Source organism: Hyperolius riggenbachi, chromosome 1, assembly GCF_040937935.1.
Source record: "Hyperolius riggenbachi isolate aHypRig1 chromosome 1, aHypRig1.pri, whole genome shotgun sequence".
NCBI classification, from domain to species: Eukaryota; Metazoa; Chordata; class Amphibia; order Anura; family Hyperoliidae; genus Hyperolius; species Hyperolius riggenbachi.
In genome coordinates, this window is record NC_090646.1 from 493,141,311 (window position 1) to 493,154,014 (window position 12,704).

Genomic DNA, 12,704 nt, shown 5'->3' on the forward strand with positions numbered 1-12,704 from the left:
TATGCCAATTTGTTTATGGGCCTCTATGAGGACGCATTTGTTTTTTCTAATTCATTTTTTTGTAAACATGTTTTACTTTAGCGACTGTATATTGATGATATTTTTTGTTTGTGGGAGGGGCCACGTTCAAGCCTAGAGACCTTTGTCACACAATTACATGCTGCATGTCCTGAGATTAGATTGACATTTGAAAGTGATCACAAAAGGATTAGTTTTTTGGACACATGGGTGATTAAAGATGGTGGTCTTCTATCTTGCACTATAATAGCTTTCATGTTCCTCACATTAAAAATAACATACCTAAAGGACAGTTCAAAAGGGTAGAGAGAATAGTTAGTGACCCCCAGATTAGAAAATCCAGATTAGAGGAGATGAAATACAAATTTTTGGCTAGAGGATATCCAATGAGGTGCTTAGTGGATAACAAAAAGATTGGGACAAGTCATAGGAGTAAATGGAGTGGATCAAAAAGGAAATGTAGAGGTGATTACAGTAATAGGATTCCATGTGTCACAACTTTTAACATTTTGTCTGATAAAATTGAAAAAATAATTAACAGCCATTGGTCAATCTTAAGAGAGGGCTTGCCATATGTCCGTGAGTTTCGGGAAGGTCCACTGATGTCCTATAAAAGAGCTCCATCACTAAGACATCACAGTCAAGGGTGACATAGGGCCAGAAAAACCATTTAAGACGATGAGAAATGGAACTTATCCATGTTTAAATTGTCACCTCTGCAGTTACATTGCTAAAGGGGATACAGTTACCCATCCCTGCAGGGGCACTAAGTTTAAAATAAGAGGCCAGTATACATGTGATTCTAAATATGTTGTTTACTTGTTAAAGTGCCCCTGTGGGATTGGATATGTGGGTCAGGCTACACAGGCCCTGAGAGACAGGATAGCGTCACACAAATCTTCGATTAGGAATAAAAACTTAGAGCTAGCGGTCTCACATCATTTTACTACCTTCAATCATGGTTTATCACAGTTACGTGTACAAGTGTTAGAGGGGGTCCCTATATTGAGGAGAGGAGGTGATAGACAAAAACAATTATTGAAAAGAGAACATTATTGGATCAAGAAACTAGAGACGTTGGAGCCTAAAGGTTTAAATAGAGAATATGATTTAACTAATGTGATGACCTAGGAAGTTTTGAACAAGAAGTTTTGAGGATTCTTTGTGGATTATTTGATTAGTTGGTGGGTTGGAGGTTACACTCTAGCTCTTTATATACGGTTCTTTATATACGGTTTTTGTATTTTTGATAAATATACAGTTTTTGATAAAGAGGAATTTTTCTGGTAGATTTTGTTATGCAATTTTGAGCTAGGGATGTACTTCCAGTCCCACTCATTATAAAAGCTATATAGGTTGCACCTTTGTGGCGCTTTTGGCGACTTGGGGGGCGGTTGGGGACGCTCACGTGGTCATCTGCCGCCTTGTTTATGTATTTTAATACACGGACTGGTTCTAGAGCGGATGGTGTCGCTCTTAATTTTACTTGCTGGCGGAGATGGGTGTGTGGGCGTTTTCTAGGCGTCTTCACATGCTGCCAGGCGTCATTATGGACGCATGATCCAAGTCTTTGAGCGGACGCTGTAGCCGCGTATGTGATTGGCTAGCGGCCTAAGGAGGAGAGACTGAGTCGAGCGGACGGTGTCGGTCTGTTGTTGATTGGCTGACACCGCGGAAAAGAGAAGTACACGATGAGGGACTGAACTCCGTGGATTTTTCTACGGAAAGTAAGTGAGTGTACATATGTTCTATGCTCTGACTTTTGACTCCCCAATATACTCAGATAAGTATGTATATGATGGTAAATATCATTAGGTATGTGCAATATGTATAGCTCATGAATATGCATGTATGTAGATTGTTTGGAATTTGCAGAGTCTTCCATCAGGTCCTCTCCATGACTATATATATAACAGCAGTGAGGCTTTGTATGTCAGAGTGTGTGCTACAGCCATCTGAGGAAAGAGCGAGATTCTGAAACGCCGTGCGTCATGGTGACCCGGCTCACACTCAGTACTGCCTGTTATGGATTTTAAAATGTTCTAATAAATTTGTATTTTAGACGGTGCGGATCCTGCTATCCTATTTGATGTTACACCCTGTGCACTCCAGGGTTGATCGCTGCACGTCAAGCTACATTGGTGCTGTCACAATTGAAGATTATTAAGTTGGGACAGGGACACTTTCACTGTACAAACAAGAAGGGATCCACAACCAGACCAGGTCAATGAAAAAGGCGATATATTTATTGAAAAAGTTCCACGATACAGTGCCATAAAAACCACAGGATCAACTGACGCGTGTCGGGCCTACAATTTGCCCTTAGTCATAGTTAACTATGACTAAGGGCAAATTATAGGCCCGACACGCTTCAGTTGATCCTGTGGTTTTTATTGCAATGTTTCCTGGAATTTTTTCAATAAATATATCACCTTTTTCATCGACCTGGTCTGGTGGCGGATCCATTCTTGTTTGTACTTCTCGCTTGGCCTGGCTCACCAGATCCTGCACTGATTGGTATGATTGGAGGGGGGTAGAGCGTACATGAACTTTTCTCTGTGCAATTATTTTCATTACTGTGTTGCATCAACTCTATGCTTAACTACAGTATGTACATTTTAAGGAATAAAGAGTAGCACAACTTTTGTTTTGTGAAAACAATTTTGACTCCTTCCCCTCCCAGATGCCATCACAGATGATGGTTTGGAAGTATGTTGGGATAAAAAGCCAGTTGGTTCTTTTCCTCTTTAGCCCTAAGGCGATACGGTTCATGGTTTCTTATAGAATTACAAATTTTGACTTGTTAGACCACAAGACAGTGGCATGTGTCAAGGGGAAGTAACCACATGCAATTAACTTCTGTTTATAAAAAAAACAAGATTAAATTGTTCTAGGGGATGTCTCAGAGAATATCCACCCAAGTAGAGTCTAGCGCCAAACTCACTGCACCGAGATGACAAGTATAGAAAATATCACCCAAAAAGCCAACGAGCTAAACAAAATGGAGCATGTACAGAAAGTATGGTTCACATTATATTAGTACACTCCAGGTTTCAAACATACCTTCTGAAAGCACATTTAAACAACAAGTGCAAAAATACCTACAATTTTTAACAAGTTTAATGAGTGATCACATAACAATAATAAAAACAACAACACAAAAGAGAACTGATGAGAAAGAGGTAAAGGTCACAGCTTTACCTCAACAGAACAGGATGATGAAAGTTCCTACCTGCAGAGTTATAATGTCCTGGCGGGTGAAAGGTTCATCAGTTAGTAGGTCTTTGTAGCTTTTCGGCTTAATGTTTAATTGTTCCACAGCCTGGGTGGGGATATTGCACAGAGATTTATTGCAAGGTTAGAAAATCTAAGTAGCACAGTACACCCAATACAATGAATCATATACGCAGCACATCTTTACAAGAATGTCTCATGTTTACAAACATAATACTTTACTATCTTTAAAAGCTGCAAAGCCAGTAATGCCACACACAGTAGTTGCATATTAACGTCAATGTTCAGAGTCTGCACAGTAATCATATCTTTACCTACCTCATAGGAGAAAACATTTCCGGTCGTGCTAATAGCCACAATGTGGGAATTATTGGTGAATACAGAGAACAGGACAGGGCAGTGAAACTTGCCTAAAGAGGGCGGAAAAAAAATATATTTGAATAAGTGTACATATACATTAAAAGTACACAGTGGAAAACTGATGTATAAAATAATTACAACTGGAGTATAAAAAGGACATGAATTTTCATAATTTAATTGTGAAACTCCAATCTGAGAATGGACATCTGGTTGGAGCTTTCCCCAACCATGTAAACTGGCCACTGGTGCACAGATTCCCGATCTTCTGTAGGCCAAGGTTTTTTACTGTGCTCCTTCAGCCCTGACCACTGACTGGCATCAGTAGCAAGACTGCACATGTGCTGCTTGCAAACATCAGAACCTACATACACACCAATAACCTGGACGTGATACATAAGCATGGATGTTAGTGGCGCCACTAAAAATATGGCAACTACTGAATGGACAAAGCTGAAGTGAAATAAAAAGTTGTATTAATAAAAGGTAAAGTGTATAGGTAAAGTGTATAGCTTAAAGTATACCCGAGACGACATTTGACATGATAAACATAAAGTAAACATGTGTGCAATACATTAATAAGCAGGCTGTTTTACTTAATAAATAACATGTTATCGCCAACAAAGACCTGGCAAGTTTGCTCTACACAGTAGCATTTTAGGTGACAAATGGAGCCCTTTGAACTTAACCACTTAAGCCCAACTGGACGAGATTTCTCGTCCAGTTGGGCTGCGCGCGCTCCCGCGGGCCCCCCCGTGCGCGCCCCCGCTGCTGGCCGCTAGCCCACCGATCAGTGAAAGGGATTATAAATCCCTTTCGCTGATCGGACCCCCCCGGAGAAAAGCCGACAGCGTCTCTTCAGACGCTGTGGCTTTTCTGAGCTCTGGGCTCCTTTCTTCTGCCTGGGAGCGAGATCGATCGCTCCCAGGACTTTTTGATTCTGGCCATCTTGTGGCCAAATAGCAAATTACACCCAAAAAAAAAACCAGTTTTAAAAATAAACATATAAATATATTAAAAAAAACCCTGTTTACCTCCCACACCAAAAAATACCCACATACAAGTTTAAATAAAAAAAAAAAAAATTACAATAATAAAAAAAAACAAAAAAAACAAATAGTTACCTAAGGGTCTGAACTTTTTAAATATGCATGTCAAAGGAGTATATCAATATTATTTAATAAATTATGGGCTTCTAAACAGTGATGGACGCAAAACGGAAAAAATGCACCTTTATTTCCAAATAAAATATTGTCGCCATACAGTGTGATAGGGATATAATTTTAACGGTGAAATACCCGGGGCATATGGGCAAATACAATACATGAGTTTTAATTATGGAGGCATGTATTATTTTAAAACTATAATGGCTGAAAACTGAGAAATAATGATTTTTTTCCATTTTTTTCTTATTCTTCCTGTTAAAATGCATTTACAGTAAAGTGGCTCTTAGCAAAATGTACCACCCACAGAAAGCCTAATTGGTGGCGGAAAAAACAAGATATAGATCAATTAATTGTGATGAGTAGTGATAAAGTTATTGGCAAATGAATGGGGGGTGAAAGTTGCTCGGATGTAAAAAAATTTCAACCCTTCGGGCTTAAATGGTTAATGTTATGGAATTTTTAAGGATACAGAGGAGGAAGGGTGGTTGGAATATTACCCAGGTTTTTAGAAATCGCACAGAGTTAGATCATTTATAAGAATAATTTAAAATATATATCTCTCTAACTCTCTATCTCTCTCACTGTCTCTCTCTCTCTCTCTCTAATATATATATATATTTATATTATAATAATTTATAATAAATAAGTTCTACTTCTACCCAGCATGCACCTTGTCATTAGGAAGTCAGCAGCAAACTACCGCACTCAGCAAATTATACCGACAGCTTTCCGTACCACACCGCAAACCAGGGCTGTGGAGTCAGAGTCGTGGAGTCGGAGCAATTTTGGGTGCCTGGAGTCGGAGTCTGGAAGAAATGCACCGACTCCGACTCCTAATGAATTTGTACCTCTAATTAAAATAGAAAATATGGTAAAATAGAAAATATGGTAAAATTTTCTATTTCTCAGATAATAGTCATTAAAATTAATGTATATATAGAGTATATATACAGTAATAGCTGTGTTCAGTCCACAAAAATGAAATAAACCAATCAAAATGAGTTACTTGTGCTGCTTCAACAAAGCAGTCCCTGTATTTTTAAAGGCAGATATACATATCTGATTGTGACTGTACTGTATATAGGATGTGTACACAGGAATCTTATATTTACGAAATAACATCTATGCTGTAAGTATAAAGCCTGATGTGTATCCGTGTCACTAATAGAGATGGTCAATGAGATGGAAATAATTCTGCATTGATGCTGGTTTATGCAAATGTATGCACTCTCTTTGCTAATGAAATCAAATAATTTGATGTGTTAAAATTTGGTTTGGTGACTACAAATTAAAGGGTACCTGAGACGGATGAAAAGAAAAAAGGGCTGCAGGGAATCCACTGAGAATGTTGTGCACATTGAACACAGAGGTGTTGTCTATCGCCCATAAACCTTGTTCAGATTGTGCATGAAGAATGTGTAATAGAGGAAGAATCTCCTCATTCCCCTGCAGAGTACCTGCACATCATTCTTACATGTACCCACAGTCACATTGCCTTGGGCCTGATAGATGTTCTTTGTTCCAGTCTGTGCCTTTTACAAGTACTCTTACCAAGGACTAGTTTTAGTCTAAAGGTAATAAATATAGTAGTCTACATATCCTTCTCACTTCAGTTGTCTTGTAAAATTCCTAAGCGTTGGCAGTTAAGAGACGAATTTCACGTTACATACTGTTAATCAACAAAATTGTAATATGAAAATTAGAGGAGTCGGAGTCTGAGTCGGTGGAATCTTAACCTGAGGAGTCGGAGTCGGTGGATTTTTGGACCGACTCCACAGCCCTGCCGCAAACTTACCGACTGCTATCGCAATCACCTCGTTCTCGGAATTTTTTAAATTAATTCACTGCAAAAACCCTCATTTACCGCTAGCGGTAATTTCCCCCCCTTCTCTGAACTACCGCACTCACTTTTATGAATCGAGGCCTTTGTGTTTTTTGTTTTGTATATGTAAAATGTACACACCTTACTAATTTATTGCGCTATACTGCTTAATATATTGGTTCATCTTTATGGTCGAGGATGATGATAATATTAATACAGATAATGTCCTGATATTTAAACAGAGATCTGTAATACTAAAAGGCAAGAGCACCAACCAGAATGCCACCATACATAATTAAAGGGATACTGTAGGGGGTCGGGGGAAAATGAGTTGAACTCACCTGGAGCTTCTAATGGTCCCCCGCAGACATCCTGTGCCCGCGCAGCCACTCACCGATGCTCCGGCCCCGCCTCCAGTTCACTTATGGAATTTCAGACTTTAAAGCCTGAAAACCACTGTTCCTGCGTTGCCGTGTGTCCTTGCTCCCGCTGATGTCACCAGGAGCGTAATGCACAGGCACAGACCATACTGAGCCTGCGCGGTACGCTCCTGGTGACATCAGCGGGAGCGACGACACGGGAACGCAGGCGCAGTGGTTTTCAGACTTTAAAGTCTGAAATTCCAGAAGTGAACAGGAGGCGGGGCCGGAGCATCGGTGAGTGGCTGCGCGGGCACAGGATGTCTGCGGGGGACCATTAGAAGCCCCTGGTAAGTTTAACTCATTTTTCCCTGACCTCCCCTACAGTATTCCTTTAAACAGGTTTTCATGCCAAATGAGTGCTTATATTACTTAAGTTTTTCTTTAACTTTTAGTACGACGACAGTGACAGTTCCTTTTTCTAAAGGCTGTCAAATACTGTAAGTACACATTATTGATGCCAAACTTACCATCCTGGTTCTTGGCAATGTTCAGCTTAATAAGAGCTTTAGCTTCCAGTTTCTGTAATAAAACATAAGTAGTACACATGGTAAAGAATTGTTCAGAAATATGTACAAACAAAATTATAATTTACTTTGGACTTATTACTCTTTGCTAGATCACCGTTTCCTGAACTGTGAGATTCTTGTCAGCATGAAGACTCTCATTCTCACTAGAGAGTCAGTGGGAACCCTTTTCAGGCAGGAATCAGTCCTACAGCAAAATGGGTGTGTATTGTACAGACCTAATGTTGATGGGGTTGCATTTGTAAACAGACAGATGGGGAGTTCTCAAATATGTTCACAAAAGACATCCGTTGGGCGACATTGGACGATGAACAAGCACTGCAGAGGTCCTAGATTGTTAGCAGCAGATGACTTTGTAGCGGCCCCAGTGATGAGAGGCTAAAGTGTGGAGAAGTATTCAAGGAGGTTAAAATGTAACTTTTTTTGCAGAGCGTGCACGCGTGCATAGTGTGTGCGTGCGTGCGGTGTGCGCGCGCACGGAGTGTGCGCGTGCGCGGAGTGTGCGCGCTTGCGCGTGTGGAGAGTGTGCGCGTGAAAGTCTGTTGTGGGAGAATGACACTCCCTCTCCCACAACAAGTGTGTGTGTGTGTGTGTGTGTGTGTGTGTGTGTGTGTGTGTGTGTGTGTGTGTGTGTGTGTGTGTGTGTGTGTGTGTGTGTGTGTGTGTGTGTGTGTGTGTGTGTGTGTGTGTGTGTGTGTGTGTAAGAGAGTGAGAATGCGTGTGAGATAGAGTGAGTGAGAGAGCGAGAGTGAGTGTGTAAGCGAGTGTGTTAAATCTGCATTAACAATTTGCACTGTCCATTTAATATTCCGATTCAGCAGCTGTTACAGCTCATGATAGGTATGAGTGTCCTGAAGGAAAATTCTTTACACATGAAACGTGACTCCATGCTGTAATGGATCTCATGTCAGAAATTCAGGGATCAGTTTAGGATTGCTTCAACCCACCTGGCATACTCTCACAGGCAAGCCTCATCATTCAAGCTTTAAAACTTCTCACCTAGCAGTAAATGATAAGGTTCACACAACACTGCCCAAATGCCTGCCGGACATAAATGAAGCATTTACTGCCTCCGCCTAACATGTGCAAGACACGCTTATGCACGCTAATAGCATGCCAGATATGCCGAGCATGCAGACAGGCCGGGCGGAGGACGTAAAGCACAACATCCAGTAAAGTAGGCCACAACACATTTTGTGACATTTGATATGCAATTATAAATAAAGTTTGTATTTATAGGGTGCTATCTAAATCTCACACAATTGCAATGTGCCAGAACACTAAACGTCATATTGTAACCAGATAGCCCAGAATGAAACCTAATTGTCAACTAAATCACACACTGTATAATACAGTTTTCTTAGGGCTGTTTCACGCTGCAAGCACTTTTCAGAGATTTTCTGATTGCCAGCGATTCCCTTTAAAGAGGAACTTCAGCCTAAACAAACATACTGTCATCAATTTACATTAGTTATGTTAGTTAAAATAGACAGTTAATATAATCTCTTACCCACCCTGTTTTAAAAGAACAGGCAAATGTTTGTGATTCATGGGGGCAGCCATCTTTTTCATGGGGCAGCCATCTTTTTGGTTGAAAGGTGACAGGGAGCAGGAGACACAGTTCTAACTGTCCTGTATCCTGATCACCCCTCCCAACTGCACGCGGTAGGCTTCAAATCGCAAATTCAAAATAAATTTAAGAAAATAAAAAAAAAATTGCACCAAAACAGCAGGAGAACAACATCAGAAATCCCATCATGCTTTGCACAGCATCAGGGGAAAAATGCCCGGGCAGTTTTCTTCTGTGCAGCTAAAAATGAGGCTTGGGTAAGAAAAACAAAGTTCTGATGCTGTGAAACTGTTAAAGAAGCACCAAGCCTTTTTAGTGCTGCTGAGTAGATTTTTAGTCTGGAGGTTCACTTTAAGGATGTAATTCTATGAGCCATTTCACACTAGAGTGATTAAATTTTTTCTTAAAATCATTGCATGTAGCATTTAAAAGTAAACTTGTCATGGGGAACAAGTTCTATTTTACTTACCTTAGGCTTCATCGAGCCCCCGGAAGCCTTAACCTCCCTGGCGGTCTATTAAAACTGCCAGGGGGCAGCGCAGCACTTTAATTTTTTGTATTTATTAATTTATTTTTTTAATCGTGTAGCTAGCCTAGCGCTAGCTACATGATAGCCGCTGTGCAGCGGCATCCCCCCTCCCCTCCGGCGATCAGAGCAAACAGGAAATCCCGTTCAGAACCGGGATGACGTCATCCACGTCATGGCGCCGGAGGGAGTCCCGATCCACCCCTTAGCGCTGCCTGGCCAGGCTGCGCAAGGGGCCCGGGGGGGGGGGGGGGGGGAGGGCGGTGCGGCGGGTAGCGGCGAATTGGCGCGGAGCGGCGGCCATCGTGTAGTACATGCAGCTAGCAAAGTGCTACCTGCGTGTAACAAGAAAAAAAAAAAACAAATCAGCCCACCAGGGCCTGAGAAATCCTCCGCGGCGACTTAGCCCGAGCTCAGCTCGGGCTTACCGCCAGGGTGGTTATAGGATACCCAAAGTGACGTGACATGAGATAGACATGGGTATGTACAGTTCCTAGCACACAAATAACTATGCTGTGTTCCTTTTTTTTCTTTTTCTGCCTGAAAGAGTTAAATATCAGGTATGTAAGTGGCAGACTCAGTCCTGACTCCGACAGGAAGCGACTACAGTGTGACCCTCACTGATAAGAAATTCCCCTTTTTTATCTCTTTCTTGCTCTCAGAAGCCATTTTCTGCTAGGAAAGTGTTTTTAAGGCCCAGTGCACACCGAAACCGCTAGCAGATCCGCAATATGCTAGCGGTTTTGGGAGCTGATTTCAGAGCGATTCTAGGTATGTTTAGAGAGGTTTTCTAAACATATCTAGCGGTTTTGGGTGCATTTTTGTGTAGCAGATTACACATATTGTTACAGTAAAAGCTGTTACTGAACAGCTTCTGTAACAAAAACGCCTGGCAAACCACTCTGAAGTAGCGTTTTTCAGAGCGGTTTGCGTTTTTCCTATACTTTACATTGACGAAACGCTTCAGAAAACCGCAAACGTGCAGCAGGAGGCACGTTTGCGGCTGGGCAAAAATCTCAAACCGCCGGTGTGCACCAGCCCATTGCAATACATTAGCCAAGCGTTTTTACAGGCGGATACGGCCGGCGGATCGCTCCAAAAACCGCTCGGTGTGCACTTGGCCTTATAGTTGGAATTTCTTATCAGTGTACACACGCTAGGAGAAAGCCCCTTCTGAATATCCAGCATGTGTCCTACAGCCCCCAAACCACCTCGGGGCTTAGCCAGCAACTAGCCTGATGGACAATTGGGCCGAGCACTGGCCGAGGACAATGTTGTCCGCACTCACCGCTCCCACAGCGTGACGGTCCACGAGCATGTCCAGTGAGAACCTGTCACATTCTTGTCATGGATTTGAGGCACAAATGCTTATTGAAAATATGATATTCTCGCCAACGTTGCAAAGTGTAGGCAAACTCAACAATGCACAAAAAAAAAGTGCAAAAAGCTTTTCATGTAGGCTATTCACTGTGGAAGCAGAATGCTGCGGGATGTAAAAAAAGGAAAATTGTCAACTTTTCCTCATAGTGCATTCAGGGCAGAAATTCGCCTTTTTCGTTTTCTCATCCCTAGCTGACAGCACCACAGTGTGACCGAAAAGGTTCTTCTTTCCTGCAGTTAACTGTTAGGCCTAGTTCACATAAATTACCAGCACTATCGCAAGCGCTGAGCAATTTAGAAAGTGCTTTTCTAAACTTTTTTTTTTCCCCCCCTTTCACTCACTCCTTGACGTCAGTCAAGAAGTGAGCTCTTTGCCCTTTAAAAGCGTTCGGGAAATTGCTTTTCAAAGCATTTAGCAATTTCCCTATCCTTTCTATTGAATTTGTTTGCGATTAGATAGAAAGCTCATCGATATGTGAGAACACTCACATAAGCGAACATTAACACAAGTGCTTTTAAGGTGATTTTTAAAACTGCCAACGCAAAAAAAAAAAAAAAAAAAAAAAAAAAAAAAAAATCGCCCCTCAAAGCAGACTCAAACCAAACATTTTTTAAATTCAAAATATTTAGTTGCACCACTGTGGACACATACAAAGATAAATATACACTCCTTTAAGCCTATGAGCATTTCAGTGCATGCTTTTCACCCTTCTCTTTTCATTACTAGGGTTATACAGATGGCAGCCATTAGCAATTCCTCCATTGCCGGACACCATCTACTCCACCAGTCTGACTGATTCTGTCCCGGCAATATTAAAGGAAGAGAGGGGTTCCTCCAATAAATGTAAAATATTTAATATTTGTCATCATGCAGCTGAAAAAAGGCTGCTATTTATTATAATTTAGAAAATAGATTTTATTTCTGAAATCTTGTATTTTTAATTTGGGTCCACTTTAAGCTTGATCCTTTGGGAAGTGCTGTGGTGGAACAAATGCTGTTAAAGGACAACAGAAGCGAGAGGGATATGGAGGCTGCCATATTTATTTCCTTTTAAGCAAAACCAGTTCCCTGGCTGTCCTGCTGATCCTCTGCCTCTAATACTTTTAGCAATAGACCCTGAACAAGCACACAGCAGATCAGAAGTTTCTGACATTGTTGTCAGATCTGCATGCTTGTTTCTGGTGTGATTCAGACAATACTGCAGCCAAACAGTTCAGTGGGACTGCCAGGCAACTAGTATTGTTTAACTGGAAATACATATGGTAGCCTCAATATTCTTCTTCACTTCAGTTGTCTTTTAAGACATGCTGTTAACATGAGGAGAAGGAATGCCAGCACAGTGCACGATGGATCGGCTTCTGGCAGGAGGATGTGCACAACCGAGGTAATCTGGCACTCCCAATATTTTAGTGAGGCATTACAGTAGCTGTACACACACCAGATTCTCAGACTGGCCCTTTTAAGGAGTTTAGTATAGCAGGTTTATGAAGCTTCAGTGTAGGGTCACACTTGGCAAAGATCGCATTTTACGCAACAGCAAAAAACCTGGGAGAATGCACATAATGCTTTCCAATGCCCAATCGCAGTGCAATGGGAGCAGTGTGACTTTTTTTTTTTTTTTTTGCCACAGGGGGAAAAAAAAGCCAACATTGTTGCTTTTTAATCACACAACGCGGGTGATTCC

General features: G+C 41.4%; 1 protein-coding gene across 1 annotated transcript in view; it reads right to left on the reverse strand.

Annotated features, from left to right (window-relative positions):
• PPIL2 (peptidylprolyl isomerase like 2) overlaps positions 1–12,704 on the reverse strand; it is a 107,400-nt gene that overhangs the window by 54,973 nt on the left and 39,723 nt on the right. Inside the window, exons 6-8 of the mRNA XM_068243099.1 lie at positions 7,487–7,538; positions 3,571–3,662; positions 3,251–3,340 (exon numbers count right to left, since the gene is read on the reverse strand). Of these exons, the coding sequence (XP_068099200.1) occupies positions 3,251–3,340; positions 3,571–3,662; positions 7,487–7,538 (234 nt within the window). The remainder of the gene's footprint in view (positions 1–3,250; positions 3,341–3,570; positions 3,663–7,486; positions 7,539–12,704) is intronic.